At 41.6% G+C, this 18,160-nt stretch overlaps 1 protein-coding gene across 4 annotated transcripts in view; it reads right to left on the reverse strand.

Moving 5' to 3' along the window:
- The window catches only part of LOC146969598 (protein phosphatase 3 catalytic subunit alpha), a 69,814-nt gene that overhangs the window by 25,517 nt on the left and 26,137 nt on the right, over nt 1-18,160 (reverse strand). For all 4 annotated transcript variants that reach the window (XM_085760005.1, XM_085760003.1, XM_085760004.1 and 1 more), the window contains exons 2-6: nt 15,641-15,841; nt 6,918-7,042; nt 6,253-6,364; nt 5,676-5,821; nt 4,686-4,825 (exon numbers count right to left, since the gene is read on the reverse strand). In XM_085760005.1, the coding sequence (XP_085616131.1) occupies nt 4,686-4,825; nt 5,676-5,821; nt 6,253-6,364; nt 6,918-7,042; nt 15,641-15,841 (724 nt within the window). The remainder of the gene's footprint in view (nt 1-4,685; nt 4,826-5,675; nt 5,822-6,252; nt 6,365-6,917; nt 7,043-15,640; nt 15,842-18,160) is intronic.

Below are 18,160 nucleotides of genomic sequence, written 5' to 3' on the forward strand. Positions count from 1 at the left end.
AGACAAACATTTGGTTTACTCATATGTAAAGAAAAAGCCCTGAAAGATCAAGAAAAACAATCAATAGAAATAACTAAATAAGTCAGGGGCATTATTGATTGTGCTCAGAGAAACAGTGGATATCCAACACTGAGCTCAAGCTAAATTTGTTTTTAAACCAACCGTGGCTCATGAAGAGGTATATTGCCTCCAAAGGTTGAAGTAAATGAAGGCTTTCATAACAATTTTTACTTCCACTCGTATTTTAAAAGCAGGCACTTTAATTTCTAAAAATCCCACATTTTTCTGAGCAAAAGTATGATGACTCATAATCTAAATAATATGCTTAACTTTTAAACAAGCTTTCATACTGTAAGAGGAGTGATGTGTGATCCCTCTCAAATGGAGCGTTTTATTTTAGAATGAACCTCAAAAAATGTCAAGTATGACCGATGATTCATAGCAGACGGTTTTCTTTATGAAAAAAAAAGAAGGGATTCCTTGGGAGTGTGTGTTCACTCTGATCTATTCAGTCTGTGAGCAGAGAGACTGAAAACCTCTACAACCAGTGTTCAAGCTACAGTACATCTTTCAGAGTTTTCCATTCTACAACCTTTCATGCCCCCGCATCAGCTTCCACTCCAAATTTCCTTTGTTCAATATAAAAAGAGCAAAAAGGAATTCACTAGCAAGCAGCATTTCTTAAGTAAAATACCTTAATCTTAAAAAATAACAGCATAACCTCATTAAATTGAGACTTACTTCGAACAAACATGATTAAAACCCCCAGTGGATGTCAGGATTTATGAATTGTGGGATGCTGTGTAATGAACAAAGTGAGTGACAGCTCACGATGAATGAGTGACATCTTTGCATTACATCTGAAACACTTAGTGGATGTGGGAGGATTTCTTCAACAATAACAGGGGCCACATCAGAGTGGGGTTTTTTTTTTCTGCTGTCTCATACCAGTCCCTCTACAGAAAAATTCTGGGACATCTCACAGCCTCTTGTGTGACAGACAAGTGGATAAATCAATTGAGGACAATGTATTTTTGTTGTCATTCTACTCAGGGATGTTAAACACAAACAATCTGCCATCAGGACCGCACTAAAAAGTCCCACTGGCCCAGAAAAAACATTCATAGAAAATCTTTTATCCCCGCTGCGATCATCACCCTGAACAAATCACAATGGGCACTATACCCTGACCTGTTTAACAGTGCTCTTGCCAGTTGTAGTTTTTTAACTGTGTGTGTGTGTATGTGTGTGTTCCCAAACTAAGTCTTAATCATGCACTGCTGAGCCCTGTCAAAGGAAAAGTTCCGTTGAAACAGCAAGAATCAAATTGCATAAACAACCTCAAAATACCAAAACCACTGTGGTTCAATGAAGAAATATGATGATGATTTTGCACTGTGAGTTCTGTAATCCTAGCTTAACGCCCCTGCAAAAATCAGAGAACAACAATGAACAACGCCCACACGTTGCAATCAAAACTAAACTATATATCTTGGCTTCCAACCTTTCAACTAAAGTACCAAGATATTTTTTTTTCTGCAGCTGTTGCACAAGAAAAAACAGTTGTTTGTTCAATTGCTCCTCAGGCATGATCACTGTACTGTGCTGCAGCCTTCTGCTCAGGTTCCATACACAGTTGCCTGTTATAGAAGCTGTATTGTGTCTCTAAATGTACAGTCCTCTGGGACAGACTTGTAATAAAGGGTCATATAAATAAATTAACTTGTCTTTTGTGTGCATGCTTCCCAGATACCACGCTTTGAGCACATGTAAATCATTTTAAATTGAAACTGTGGAAAAAAAATCCATCATGGGAGACTGAAGGTTCATTAACAATCACAGCGCATGTAGACATGAGAACACATGCATCCCTGACAATCACAACAAACATCTGCTGGGGGTGTGTGTGTGTGTGTATTAGTGTTGTCACGATACCAACATTTTGGTACCGGTATCGGTACCAACATGTTTTTCGATACTTTTCGATACTTTTCGGTACTTTTCCAAATAAAAAGAGAACACAAAAAATGTCATTATTGACTTTATTTTAATAGAAAATCTTAGAACTATAACATATGCATCAGTACTGAACTCTTCCTAAATTAAATCATTAGTGGTCTGTTTAAAAATGATTATCAACTGCGTTATTTGAGGTCTGAAAACACTGCATCATTTTTTGTTATTTTGACCAGTTGTAATTTTTGGGAGAAATTGTTCTCAGTAGTTTATAGAATGAAACACAAACGTTCATTTTACACAAACACACACCTATTGTTTCCCATATGCAGCGCCACAGAATCAGGACCAAGCCCCCCCCCCCCCCATCAACGCAATATCGCTCCGTTAATTCATCTCCGCGTAGCGCTGTTCACTCACTCACTCACAGAGAGAGGGAGAGAGAGGGAGAGAGAGAGAGAGAGACAGCGACAGAGAGCATGCCAGTGGTGATCCGCGGTAAAAACGGACTTATCAACCAGCTGTTTGCATTAATTAACGAGTCTGTGGCGGCCCGTCTCTCTCGCGCGCGGCGCGCACACACACACAGACACACACAAACACAGGCACATGGACAGGTGGCGCTGTAACGGTAATAAAAAAAAGCACCTTGCTTCGTTTGTGACTCGCTCACTCGCTCGCCTCGGCTCAAATTACAATGCGGCGACTTCACGAGGCGACGTCACCGCTGCCGGCGCCGCAAAATGAAAGTACCGGTCCCATCTAAGCGCAGTATGGTACCGTTTTAAATGCGTCAGTACCCCGGTACCACTCTAGTACCGGTATACCGAACAACCCTAGTGTGTATGTGTGTGTGTGACAAGGAGAGAGCTGCTGCCAAGAGGGAATTAAAAATGCATTGATTTTTTTTTTGGAGGAAGAGAAGAAATTAGGAATAAATGTTTTATTTCTCACTTGATTTCCTGCAGCAGATGCAGATACGGGCCATATGGAGCCGCTCGGTCGACAGGAGACAGTTTGGCCTACTTTTTGGGTTTCTGTTTTTCTGTTTGCATTTTGAGTTTAGCGCATCTCCCATCTGTCCAACAACAGGGCACAGATGTTAATGAGCTCTACGGACAACATGAAGAGTTGTCCAGGAAATGACTTCATCATGTGCAGACCAAGCGGACCGTGGCATGTTCACTACAGTAAAACCGAGGCCTTAAAGCTGACTGACTATCAATAGCTTGAATTAACACCAGTGGTATACGAAAAAAAACTAAACAAATCACTTCATGGCCTGATTTATCTGTGCTGCTTTGTAGAGGCTAAAATGGAAGCAACCATATTAGAAACATGTGTAATTTTATGCCTGAGTTGTGTTTGTAAAAGTGTTACGAGCGTGCCTACAGCGCAAGGGGAAAATATTGGTTGCTGCAAGACAGAGGCAACAAAGAAGCTGATGGTGCTCGGGGAGGGGTGTTGAGGAATGGCGCTCTCTCAGTCTGGCTTTAACTGTCTCATAAATCCTGAATGCCAGTGTGATGCCAATTAGCGACCATCTGACTGATGAAAACAAGACTCCAGAGGAATTTTGACCAATTGGCAGAAGGTTAACAAGGATGCTGGTACAACACAAACATGTGACAGTCAAATCATGTCGTTTGAGGTAAAAAGGCCACATATTTAACATTTCACTCTTGTCAGTAGTGACAACATGCGCGGGGGAACAGTCTCGAACGAAAAACTGCTGTGGTTCTGAAGTGCAACGGCTCGACGAAAACAACAAAAGATGAAAAGACGATCAGGCGAAGTATGCCCCTCACAAATCCACCACAACGGCAGCGCGGGGAGTTCATTTCTAAGCACGGACATTAAAATACCATTTAGTCTGCAGTTATGAAACACCTGCTATAACAAAAAAGAAAAAGAAAAAAAAAAGAGAAAATGCATATCAGGAGCCTAAGGACATGTCTGACTACTTCTGCTGGCTCGCCCCAGGCACGCCGGGGCCAAGTAAGCATCGCTCAGGCCATAATGAGCGGAGGGAGCGCCGAACACATTTAGAGACAGGACTGTGCCTTGTGGTAATGTGCCAGTTCATTACATTCTGTGACAGTGCGGGCTGCCTGCTCCGAGCATTTCCTCTGTTTGTTCAGTTACTCAGCTCCATTGAAGGTAATGTGGGTTACATAAATACTGGCGACAGTCTGAGGAGGAGTCTTCGGGACTCTTCTAATGCACACCATGTTCTAACAACTGTTGGTCTCCTCCTCGCAGTTGAGAAATCACAGGGGTAAGAAAATAAAGAGATGAGAGATGGAAATTTGGCAGGCAGGCTTCTTGATTTATCATCTCTTTGACAAGATCACGGTCATTTTTTTCCCCCCTTTTTTGTTTTACGACATTTGTTGATGATTTCCTGTCTTTATGCTCAAATAGTCCGTCTTGGAAAATGTTCATTGTATTGAAAATCACTTTAGTAATAAGGTTTCCACTGATAGTACGGCCAAAACTAATCAGTGGATGATTTATTTTTCCTAAAAGTTATCAAAGCACCAAGCTGAACCTGTCACAAAGGCAGCAGTGAATAACATCTACTGCGATACATCTATGTGTTGTTACCTTGAACCCTTTTTTTGCAATTATCCCAAAGTAAAAAAAAGACGTCACAGAAATGAAAAATAACCATTCATCATCGTTGAATCATCAAAGATTTCCTTGATCGGAGGAGCCAAAATAGTCACCTGTAGAAGTAGGAACAGCCTCGCACTGTGTTGTGTGTGAAATGCTCTTGGCTCTTCTCATTCCCAAAGTCCTCCAGGGGGTCGGACCACAACAGGTCACACATTGGTCCGTATGCTGGAGGCTCTTTGAATCTGTCTAGCTGTGGAGGAGAAATTGTGAACACTCCTGTCAGCCTGTTGGACTGGAAAAATAGCATCGTATACAAGAGCAGGGAAATCATACAGAGGGTCAGGCTGGCTACTGTTACCGTGACAATTAAATGGTGACTAACGTTCACTGAGGTGATATTAAATTCTATTCAAAGAAAAAATGAATGGAATATTTAGGATTTACAGTATAGATGACAAGCCAAAGACAGCACTCATCTTTCACTACCTGGCTTTTTATTTTTGCAAAGACATGAAAAAACTTGATGGCAGCCATTCTTTTTGGAGCAATGAACATAAATGACTCTGCTTTCAGCCAAGGATAGCTCTTTCTCGAACAAAAGCTTGTGGATTACTGGATGGGTTGCATGATGGACACTTCAATAGAGCAAATTCTATTATGCATGCCCTCTGATTGCAGCCATAAAATCCATTTGGAATTATTGAATTAGTGTGAAAGCAGAATCTGCCCCTTCAACATTTTTTAATCAGTGGGAGGACCAGACCGGTGCTTACAATCCCACATGTCCCAAGTCCTGAGCAGCGTTTGAGACGGATCTGGGAGAGTCACTTCATACATTACAGGCAAGGTTGTTGTTTTTCTAAGCACATCATGCTAAAATGAAAATAATTTTTTTCCCCTCATTAACTTTGAATGAATGCAGAAAATACATGAGGAGGACAGGAAGCTCCAATTTTCAACAAATGATGTGTATTTTTAAAGCCATTAACAGCCACCTGGTGTTGAACACACGCACACACACACTCTCTCTCTCTCACACACACACACACACACCGTAGCTTTATGAAATTAAAGAGAAAATGGTCTGAAATCACACATACTTTCCTGATGTCGTCAAGATTTGTGATTTCTGGAGACAGTCCTCCGTGTACACACAGGAACTGCTGGTTCATAAGTGCAGCCAGGGGAAGGCAGTCGAAGGCGTCCATACATGCGTCATACACCCTCTCTGAATACTTAATTCTACCTGTCATGGGGGGAAACAGGGCAGGGAAAAGAGAGCATGCCAAGTCAAACAACACCGCTCTCATACATTGGGGCAGTGTGCTAGCCTGGGACGGAAAGGCTTTTCAAAGTGCCAAGAAACTTCCCAAACACATTTTAAAAAAAGCACAATTTCACAGCGCCTTTGTTTTTTTTTTCCGACTCTGTCTGAGTCCAACAGAAATAGTTCTGACATGTGTAAATATTAAGAGGGGTAAAAAAAAAATCTGACTGAATCCTGCACCAGGCCAGAGGGCACTTTTAAGTGAGCGTTTGAGGTCAGTGGCTGAGTTGGACGTATAATAAACAGCTTTTTAGGAAGAATAACTCAATTCTCCTCCTCCACTCTGTACAGAGTCTCACAGACTTCCACTCAGCTTAGACCAAAGGTAAAGTGAAAAGAGCATTACTTACATTCCTGCTTAAATGTGAAATACTCTGTTAAATGTCTACATTCATGATTCCCACGCAGCAAAAACAGTGTTTTGGGGTACAGGATCTTTAAGGCCCACAAGTACAGCACACACTGGAACAAAGGAGAAACAAAAAGCAGAGAACAGTTAGTTTGTCATCTTTAAATAACCGCAGAGATGAAACAGCAAGTCGGACTGTGTCAACTTCAAAGTGTGGCATAATACAAAAATTTTTGCTTGTAATGAAACATTGATGCAGTACGTTCTGTGACACGTTTAAAGCTGGAAGAGATGAAAACCTTCACATGAGCAATCTGACAACAGTTATACCTCATTCCATTAAAATATGTTTTATTGATAAGGCATCATGTCATGGCTGGAGATATACACAGGATCTAACTGAGTTTAGTCCTATATTAGACACATACATTGTGTTTCATATTAAAAATGTGCTCTATACAGTACATACCCCTGAGCTACCATGACATTTGCTATCCAGGCTACATGTGAAGTAATTACAAAAGCCTATTACCACTCCAATATCTGCAGCCCGATTTGATCTACGCTCAAGGAAAGCTATTAATAAGCACTGCTTCAGTTGGGCACATGGTGTGTGTCACACTTGATTAGGCCCTCATGAGGACAAAAGCAAATACACAGACTCACTTCAATACTGAAATACCCTCTGTCAACGTAGTCCCCCAGGAAAAGGTAGCGTGTGGATGCTGGTGATCCTCCTACTTCAAACAGCTTCATCAGGTCAAAGAACTGTCCATGGATGTCTCCGCACACTGGAAAGCAGGCAGAGAGAGGAACAAAAGCACATCAGCTATTTTTACTGCTGAGAAACAGCACATGAAAGCCTCCAGAACGTGGCAAGCAGCTTTTTTTTGTTCATTTCCATATTTTTCCACCAGATGCCAAGAACTATCCCAGTTAATGTGGGGATATTAAGACAATAGAGGATGTCATGGTAACATGTGCCCTGGAAAAACCTACAACCATTCTTAATTAGGAAGACATTATAGCTGACAGTTTACAGTATAATCCTTAATTAGTTAGGATTAGTTTATTAAATAATGTGAAGTTTAATTGTATAAAGTGTGTCTTTGTGAGTGGAGGAAGGCATTGTGATGGACCACTGTTGCCTGTCAGCTCCAGAGCCCACGCCTACTCCAGGGAATTATGCAAACAAAAGTGCAGAAAAGAATATAAAAACAAAGCTGGTGTGTGCCATATAGGAGAAATAGTAGGTGCAGTACACTACAAGGAGTTTCATCTCAATCCCTTCTGATGAAAAAGATGGGGACATGACAGTAAAACCCATTCTGTACCAGCCAGTGGGTCCTTGCTTTTCTCACACATGTCAGAAGTTGAAATAAAGTCAATTTAGATGTCATGAACGACGCTGCCATCAAGCCTGTTGCTCAAGTGCTGCTGCCATCGTCCTCCCACCACAAATTAGAATTCTTCGGTGAACACGGTTTTATATATTTCTAATATGAAAATGGAGATGAATCACAAAAACTGGCCTCAACATGCTTTTTCATGCCTTGCTTTTCCACCACATCCTCCTTTCGGCCTGTTTATAACCTTGAGGAGTTTCAACTAGTAAGACTTAATTTGACCCCCTCTCCGTGCCAAACACACTAAAAGTTCATTGGCTGAAACCACTGGAAAGCTTTCAGTAGTATCCATCTGTAAACATGTGCTGTTAAGTTAACCCTAATTACAAATCTGGCTTGTCATAGCAATTACAAACAGATAATCACTATGAACACGCGCGCCTCATCCAAATAGTACTGTCAGTATGTTTCTCCTCTTGGATTTTTGGGAATCACACTAGATTCAGAACATGTGCCTCCTCTGTATCAGTTTACTTATTACTTTACTTGTCATACTATCAATTCCATACAGCTACTAACAACACAGCAGGAAGCCGCTAATGAAATAGTGTCAGGGGAGTGTTGGGGGCTGAACACATCTCCACCAGAAATCAGCAACCGCAAATCACTCCACCTGGATTGGTTTCCTCTCCCCCTCTGTGACCCTTTACATTATTATTCCCTGGGGAGACAAGAGGAGCAGAGGCCACAGGAGATTTGTTGCTAAGCAGCCATTGACCGACAGGGTGATGTGAGGTCGTTTGATTTAAATGCCTTTGGTCAATATTGTAACTATTCTAAAGGTCGGTTCAAGGGGTCGGTTACACCTGAACCGATCTAACCTAAATCTGTTTTCTCTAAATTATGCAATAATGGTGTTTCTTCCAATTTCCTGATGTCTCTCTTCCATGGTCATTAGTTTATGGGCTAATAGAAGAGTAGACCGTTTCTAATGTGAAAAGAGAGGCTGATGCTATTTGCCATTCTGCCAGAAACTGGCCTTTAATAAGCGCCTGACAGAGGCAGTAGTTAAGAACACCACCCGGCGTATGGTGCTTATTAAACAGTGCATTGCAACAATTTGCACCATCCTGTGAAAAAAAAGAAAAACTAAACAGAGCATTCCAGGAGCCACTGTGTGTTCTCTATGGGTGTAAATAGCCCAATAGCTACGTACTGTGTGACTATTTTCACCCAGGTGCAAATAGACTCTCTGCAAAGTAAGAATGCTGATCATCAGGTTGAGTCCTAAAATAAATGACTGGGAGCTTAGGAGTCATCCACCTAATAAATAACAACCAAAATCTAACTTCACATCTGTTCTTTAAGAGGCTATCTGAAGCTAGAGCTGAAAAAAATAGCCAGATGTTTTCTCTAATGACTGCAGCGTAGTGTCAAACATAGCTGTGAAAGTTCTGTGATATAATTAGTGGGTTGCGATCTCTTTGTATCAGTTCAGCATCTTCAGTCCACACATGTAGAGCACACACACATGCTGGGTTTGCAGGATTTTGTGTTGAGATATGAGAGCAGAATTTGGAGAGAAACTCTGGGAGATCACAGGATATTTAACTTCACTGATCCAGCTCAGTCAACAACAGGTTAACACCACTGTGCGGGTTAGATAAAACTCTGCGCTGGGATGGATTAAAAAGGGTTTGAAGAGTAGATTTCTTCATTTTATTAATTTTCAGCACTACTGAGGTTGCAGCATCCTGTTCTATTTTATCAGGCCAGTAATGCTGTAAGCCTTGTTAGCCTGCTGGCTTGAATAAGCCTGAATTAGTTTTAACTGCTTTTGCAATTCTTTTGAATAGATTGCTATCTAATTTGAGAAGGAAAGACTTTCTTTTCGCGAAGGAGGTTTGTCGCTTTATGAACTGTATCTAGCAGCAAGAATTACAATAAGAGCCTGTGAAAAAGTCTTTCAGAGATACCCAATTAGTGGGAGCTCGAGGACAGCGTTGGAGAGCAATTATCTCAAGTTACGAGCCTCGTGAGACAGCTCTAAGAATCAGCTCTCCTTGACTGTATCGTAAACCTCAGTTTTACCATTTGTCTTTTATTAAACCCACACTGTGTAACGCTTTAAATCCACAGTAGGGGCCGACTTCAAAAGGCAGCCTTTTTATTTCTGTCCGATTTCTAAAGATGTGCTTACTCCCTGTTGCAATCAAGCCAAGTCTACTACAAACATGAAGCACTGGCCTATTTTAAATTGGTTGTACGACTCCTGGATAATAAATTTAATGGAACAAAAATGGCTCAATCAGTGCTCAAATGGAAGTTCAATTCTAGCTACTGCTTTTTAACGTCTTTATCTAATGGCACTGTCATTAACTGGAGTTTTATTCACTAAGTTGTATTGTGCATATTATTTATTCATCCTGACCATGTAAACATCATGTTCTTAAAATACAAATCGGTGCGATTTTATATATATGAGAGACACAATAATACATGTATATTGTGTGATGAGTTTATTTTATTTTAGTTTTATTTTTCTTTCCTTAAAGGTATTTCATAATATGTGTACCATTTGATTTCAAGATGGAATAAAAATGTGAACTTCATTTTGAAAATGATGAATGACACAACTCGGAGCCATTTATCTTGCTTTAGCCAGAAGGGTCCGTGATGCTACGGCTGGTTATTGCTATGGAAACATCCCAATGGCATCCAATCCTTGCAACAATGGCAGCTTATATCACTGAGGAGGAAAACAGAAACAACTGTACGCTGCTGCTGCTGCTGACCTGATAAAAGACCTCTACCAACATCACCAGTGGCAACAATGAAACACATCTATAGTCTACAAACACACACACAGATGCAACATACAACCCTGTCCTCTGTTTAAACAGCATTAACATCACACTGAGCTGTTTAGGACGATGCACTCAGAAGGTGGTGACCACCAGGAGAGAATTATCATTACAATGATTGTGCCTGACACTGAAATGTAGGGGCTGAATTAAAAACACAATGAGCTCTTTTGAAACTCTGTCTTCACAGGGAAACAAAATGTTCATGTTTTCAGAAGTCAGCGCTGCAGGTGGGAGTCCAGGGAAGGAGTAAAAGGCTGCAATTTCACCTGAAGCACACGTCAAACACACTGTGTGTGGGAGGACTGCACCTCCAGCTGACCTTTTGGAAAGCTGTCACTTTCTGGTGGAGAAAACAGCAGGGTGACATGGCGATGGTGAGAGTTCAATCACTGGCCAAAAAGACCCGATGGGATGATCGCCGTGAATCCTAACGGTCACTCCATTGGTGGAAAGCGGTCGCGGTCGCCGGCGGTCGATGCAAATCAAACAGAAATGCTACGACGGTACACTCCTCCGGCTCAGAGCTCTGCTTTATCACAGCAAACACACAATCTGCTCCGGTACACCTACAGACGCGCTTCGCCTCCCTCCCTCTTGTCACACAACACACAGAACAGGGTGAGAGAACCAAAGCCCACATAAGAAGAGCAGGTGGGAGTACATTATCTGGAGTGAGAAACAATTCGTTCTGGCCATCTCCTGCTTGTGTGCTAAAGTGATCTCCCTGAGTAGCAGCATATCAGCGGGCAACAGCTATTGAGTGGGCGGTGGGCATTACACAACCTGGCTTCAGAACCTACACAGGCCACTCCAAAGGCCGGGCTCATTGAGCGAAGAGAAATCCACGCTGAGGCAGACTGTGCCAGATCATGTTTTGATTGAGACTAGATGATGATAACAATACCCCAGGTTTTATGATGCCACTCTCTGAGAGCCAACATCCTGGAGGTGGAGGTGGAGCCTGCAGTCTCAGTCTGCTGTGAACATCAATCTGTGCGCAAATGTTAAAGAAGCTGCTGTCAACACAAAATGGTACAACGTCAGATGTAGAGTTCGAATTAGGGCTTAGTGGCTTAGACAGCTGCTGTAAACTCTTTACAAGTCTGATTTTTGCAGCAGATACAAATTGATGCTGAAAGTGAATAAAATATGCACAAAAGAAATAAAATATTAAAAAAACAAGCTATATGGAAGAAAAAAAAAGTGCACAAACTGCTTCATCATGGCACCACAATCTGAAAACATCTGGTACATAACACATTGTGTACAGGAAAGTTGTGCAATGTCTCTCAGTATTGGTTGGATGAGCAGTGAGCCTCTGCACCTCACTGCTGTCAGAGATAGAGAATTGCCTAATTACACAACACACACTTGTGAAAAGGACCATTTATATTAGTTTTGTAGAAGAGTTGCATCTGGCATTTCTCTGGTATAATGTTATTCATTTACCAAGCAATATATAGACATCTAACTGGCATCTGCAATAAGTTAGAATCGATGTGGCCCGATTTATCAGTCTCACTTTAATCATCCTCAATGCTGTGCTCTATCTGGAGCTTGGCACATGAAATATTGAAATGCTTTAATCTGCCATGTGGGCCATTCCTGTATTTATTTATTTATTCATTTCTATCTTTATTATGACTTTTATTATTACCAATATTAATAGCTTCTTCTCTTGTACTGGTAATAGCTGTGCATATATATGCTCCCTGCCTGCTCTTACTTGCACCAAAAATCTAATTTCCCTCGTGGATTAATAAAGTTGTATTGGCTGAGCGAATGATTGATGACTATACCATTATGTATCTTATTGTAAGTGTTACATTAAGATCCTTTTGGGAAGGTTTAAAGCAGTTCATGCAGAGAAAGCACCCCATAATACTGCTATCACCATCATTATTGTCTTACTATGACCTTTTTAAAGTTGCAGAACAGAAATTCCACAACTACGGTCTGCACATTTACCCACCATGTATACATGATGATTTCATAAATAATATCAAATACTATGAAGAGGGCAAACACATCTCAGCTGTCTTTGATATTTCAGATTCAGGTGAGCAGCTCTCTCAACATTGCATGAAAAAAAAAAAAAATCCCATTTGTTGTGTTTTAATATGTTCAAGCTCCAGCAGGGTCGAGCACCTGCAACACAAGAAAGTGCACCGAGCTGCTTGTTGCCTGGTGATGTGGCTGTAGAAGCTCTGCTGATGGGTGACTTGTGCGAAGGCCATGGGAGCAGCTTGTACTCAGTGGCCTAAGCCAGCTCCGTTCGTCATACACACCCCTCCCTCCATGAAAAACCCCACCTGCCATCTGGCCCGACTAGGAAGTGACTATGTGAGTGTGAGCAGCGCAGAGAGGGGGAGAGATAGCTGACATGTCACGGTGCTTTGCATCTATGATAAATATTTACATACTAATTTGCTGACCATGTGTCATGCTGGAATGGGAGGTGTGCTAACGGAGAGAGGGAGAGAGAGAGAGAAAGAAACAGTCCCTGAGCGTGACACAGAAAGATAAAAACATGGCAGACAGAGGGAAGAGGAGCACAGAGAGAAACAAAGAAATGTTTATAAGGAACAGTGTGTGAGTTTGGGAGCGTGCTCAAGAGGGAGACACAGCAGGATCACGAGCACGCGCAACAGAGAAGCCCTTGTTGAGAAGGACTCTGGAGTGGGAGAGGGGTTGAGACAGGGGTGTTGCGTGGGAGGGGAAGAGAAGCGCTTCGTTGCCGCGCTCGTGTACACAAGTGCACACGCGCAAACACAATGGCAGCTCTCCTCAGGATCCTCCACTCGCACGGAGGCTGGAAAGGCATGTTGTTCCCTCGCCACAAGGGCTTCTCGCAATCTGACTGGAACTCCGACCGACGCGGAAGGTCAAAGCCAGAGCATGTTTACACACAAGAAACAAAAGTGATCAGATTAAAGCAGGAAATCGAGCAATGTTTTTACATGTCCTACGACAGTCTCCGACGCATTTCACTGGCCGATAATCTGATCTTTCCCACGCCATATGCCGCATTTTTGAACCACGATGGTCAGATTTGAATCTTTTGAAGTTAATATCTGAAAATTAAACACTGTCACTTTAAGAGATGTTGTTTTTTTTTTTGGTCAGAGTACAGGCACAGGGAGGACAAGCTTTGAAAGATCACAGCTTTCCCTTCTGCGCATATGTGTTTAATTTTTACAAATGGCCCACTGTCTCACTATGGAAATTAACTTATTTAGTGGTTTTTGGTTTAAACTGGAGAATCAATACAATTCTGCAGAGTGAATCAGGATTTAGGTTGGGTGCACAGCTCAGTTGTCCTTTCATCTCTCTATTTTAAGTAGACAGTGATACTCTGTCACGTACATGAATCACTCAGAAGCCTTTAAGGAAGCTGGTTATGTGTGTGCATGGCTAAATAAACAGAAATTCAACTGTTTATTAGGTTCCTTGTAATCCTTTGCTTATGTGCCTGCAGACTCAGAGGCAGAAGCATCAGGCTTGTGATTGCATCTTTTGTTAAGACTCACTCTCCTCAGCAGCTCGATAGGATATTGTCTCATCATAATGGACTCAGTGAAGGTTGCAGACCCGCACTTTTGTTTAAAAATGGGCCATGCATTCATGAATTTAAGCAAGAGCGATGCCTGCCAAATATGAGAATGAACCTCTCTGTCCGACTATATTTTGGGAATGGTCTTGTATTGGGAAATGATGCCATAGACGCTTTGAGTGGTCCTTTGCCTCTGATTACAGCAACATCAAAGAAGCCTCATCAGAAAGTCTAATGGAGGAACAGGGTACTTGACAAGGAAGAAAGACAACAATAGATGGACGAGGTCTGTGCATATGTATCAGCTAGCCTCCTACTCCAGTATGTTCCTTCCCAGAGCTGAATGAGCTCAACTTCAGCTGCAGGGCATTTCTGAGATAGAATAACTAAAATAAAACTACTATCTAGTTAGAATCTACAAATAAATGATGAATGTGTCATAGCTCTGATTCGAAGAGGGAAATGCATCTCATTACCATTTTTCAAGGTTGTAAGCAGGTGATTGTGAATTCACCTCTCAGCATTAAAACGATATTCTGCAGAATATCCTGCTTTAGCAAGTAAGAGAGTGCAACTAAGCTTGTTAGTTTTGCCAAATTGGATGAACTAAACTTGTGTGTATCCTAAAATAAAATACACACTGCTATGGCTAGCTACATGGCCCACGTGTGGCCTGAAGGCGCAATGACTCACTCGATTAAGAAAATTAAGTTTTGATAGTGCAGTAAGCATGCAGTCCTCTCTGAGGAGAGCACACCGCGTGTCTCTGTTGTAACACACGTATCTGTGACTTGTCTTCATATCCTGACCCATAAAACCTGCAGAAAGGGTTCATACTAGGTCTTGTATACCGTTAAAGGGCATTTCCAGTCGTAATCAGTGTTTACCTCAGATATCAGGTCACCTATGATCAGTTCATTATCCATACTCCCAACTGCAGTGTGTGGACGTTTATATTCATTTTTGTTCAAGAATCTATCGTTTTTTCAATGTTCATTAATGGGCTCTGGACTTTTAAAATTGTTCTGTGGTCGCAAGTTCGCTTTACAAGTAAAATTCAGACTTATCGTGGCTTCCACATTGTTCCTTTCCAGATCAGAGAACACAACAGTAGAGGGACTCTCATAGATATCTATGTTTGTTCTCTGACCCGGAAAGAAACAATGTGGAAGCCGCTGTACGTCCGAGTTTTGATGAATGAACATTTAAAAAACGATAGATTCTTGAACAAAAACGAATATAAACGTCCACATGCTGCAGTTGAGTATGGATGGTATGAAATGAACTGATCATAGGTGACCTGATATCTGAGGTAAACATTGATTACAACTGGAAATGCCCTTTATTTCATTTTATAATGACTGTCTTTAGAAGTGCACAGTAACAAACAAGGTAGGACATTTCTTGTCTGAGACACTGAAGTAATACACCCCAGAAATGATATATGAGCTGAGATGCAAAGCAACCAATCAATACAGATGTTTGAGTGCAAATAAAATGATCAATAATCCAGATGGTGTGACCACACACTCTTTTGATATCTCATGGTAAAACACCTGTTTGTTGGTGGTGACTTCCAGCTACATGTGACTGAAACACAATGTGTTGTATTGGAGCCCTGACCTGTCACAGGAGCCTCGATGTCCAGCAGGTTCTTCTCTGCACGCAGGATGGCGGCGCCCTCTCCTATGAGCCTCAGAGCCACCGCTTCCTCCACGCGTCCCTCCTTGGTTAGGTGAGCTTTCAGCACGTCCACTTTGGGCTTCCCGTCGCTGTCAAACACCTCTTTAGCCGTCAGCCGGTGACTGGGGGGGAACGGGACAGCTGCAAGGTTTAAAAAAAGAAAAGACGAGAAAAAATGAGACGATTCATCATGGGTGATTTACTCTCATATATATATTTACAGAGCTTTAATATACTTCTCACTGGCAGAGGGCTTATGAGAATACACTGTTAATTCCACATCACTGAGCAAACGGCATTTAAGCTGTTTGATTACCAGGTACTTTGTACCTTTCAGGGGATCGACTCCCAGCAGGAGAGGGAGTTAGTGTTCACTCCCATGCTTCCCGCCCTCCCTCTGAGACAATTTACCAGATTCCTGCTATGATCTGTGAGTCATTCAATTTTCAATATTTATAACAGACCCACACAGTTTCTAGTTTGCTTGGCAACATTCATAGCAAAAGAGATTACACTTTGAAAACGACAAGAGTAACCGAGATATCTGTTGTTTTATTAACATAAAAAGCCTTTCATAGGAGGACAAAGTCTAAATAACATGAGTATATTATCTTGCAGGGTTTAATGTGTAACCATCTCTATATTCAAACATGCTCTCTTTTATGTGCGTGATTAGAAGAAGTCATAGACGTAATCTTGAGCCTGACTTCATTTTTATTTGTTTGTAGGTCACAGTTATTTGAAAGAGTAACATTGTGATTATTTCCAGGCATCATGGAAATTATAGTAACCAAAGCCACAAGACATCTCTGTTAGGGTCCATTTGCAATAATTAATGGTTTATAACAGATTTTCACAGCATTTCCACATGCTCAAGTCATTTGGACACAAGTGATGCATTCAAAAGCCTGCGTCCTGTTTGCTCGCATTTTAATTTAAAACAGTAAACTTTCCAATCAAGCATAACAATCAGATGTTGCACATGTGCCATGTAAATTGCTCAGTGAGTCTTCAGACTTATGATTAAAAGGCGTCTTGTTGTAAGCAAAGAGCAGAAAGGCCCCACAGTGGAGGCAACAACTCTTCAGAATGGACCTCACGTTACCAGCCATCAGCAGCTGACGTCAAGAGCATAAAAAGGGACTTTATGTTTTTGAATTCATTAATGGTATTTTTAATGGCCTCCAAAAGCCAAGCGTGTTAATATTTCGTTTTTACAACTCCCCAATGAGCGTATCACTTACTGACAGAAAAGGTACAAAAAGGTCATTGCTAAACCACTTCCTGAGGACCTTTCCATTCAACAGCTTCACGGATTTTAAAGAATAAGACACGCTCTTAATTAACACAACAGGCGGGTGAGACTAATGTACTAAGCCAGCGGCAAATAGTGTGGAGTTGAGGTGTGCGCGTCTGTGCGTCCACATCCATCTTCCCCAAAGGTGACATCAGTGGTAATTAGACCTGAACTTTATCTGTGTCACACTGTGCTTAGTGACAGACGATATTTGGGATCTGGACTGCAGTGGTTAAAGCTTTCTAACAGGTGTACAATGAAACTGCAGATTTACTCTCTGACATGTAGCCTGGATATGGTCAATGCCACTGACTTTAATTATCTAAAACCACCGAGGTTCAAGAGGCCAGCAATAAAACCAGTAGTGACTTACACATTACTCTACAGTAGTACTAAAAAAGCAGTGCTCAGTCCACTTAGACAAATCAACAAGTCAACATTATAACACTGGCAGGCTATATGGAAACTAGCTACTAACTACTCTAGCTTGCTGTTAATTATTTGCTCCTTAACTGCTGTTTTAATGCTCTGTGTGGCATAACACAAGTATTGTGCTGTCAGTATAATATAGTCATATTATGGACATACTTCTGTAGCTGTATCTGTAGACTTAAGACCATCAAGTTAAACAAAACACAGGTTTTTTTCTGAGGAAAAGAAATAGTTAATGTGCTGAGAGGCATTTTCTGCAACAATAAAAAAAAGCCAGCGTCTTCATTCAGGTATCTGGGGCATTCAGAAATCCCCATCTGAGATAGAATTACCCAAGGCCCCAGGTTGGCCTCCTCTCAGCACCTGCTGTGCAACTCTAGCCTAAGGCCAGGGCCTTGGGGCTTGGGCGATGTATGACACATACAGTGTGAACACTCATGTGAACTATTATGAGTATGTTTGGGGACATTTTCCACCTGAACAGACTTGAGTCTGTGCTTCTAACATGACAGCTGGGTCAAGAACAGGGTCTGCCACAGGACTGTGTCCCAAATGCTCCAGATGGTTAAAGAGCACCTCAACGTAACCACTAAATATCAGAGCTCTGGATTTCAGCTGGCTGTGTCATATCTGTCAGATAAGGTTAGAGGATAATGTTCTACCTTTTTTTTCTTGAGGCCACATTGTAAGTCAATTAAGCCCCACTGCAACAACAGACAAACTCAAGACAA

The sequence above is a fragment of the Trachurus japonicus genome, chromosome 18, assembly GCF_045865225.1.
Source record: "Trachurus japonicus isolate A0001 chromosome 18, Traja_1.0".
NCBI classification, from domain to species: domain Eukaryota; kingdom Metazoa; phylum Chordata; class Actinopteri; order Carangiformes; family Carangidae; genus Trachurus; species Trachurus japonicus.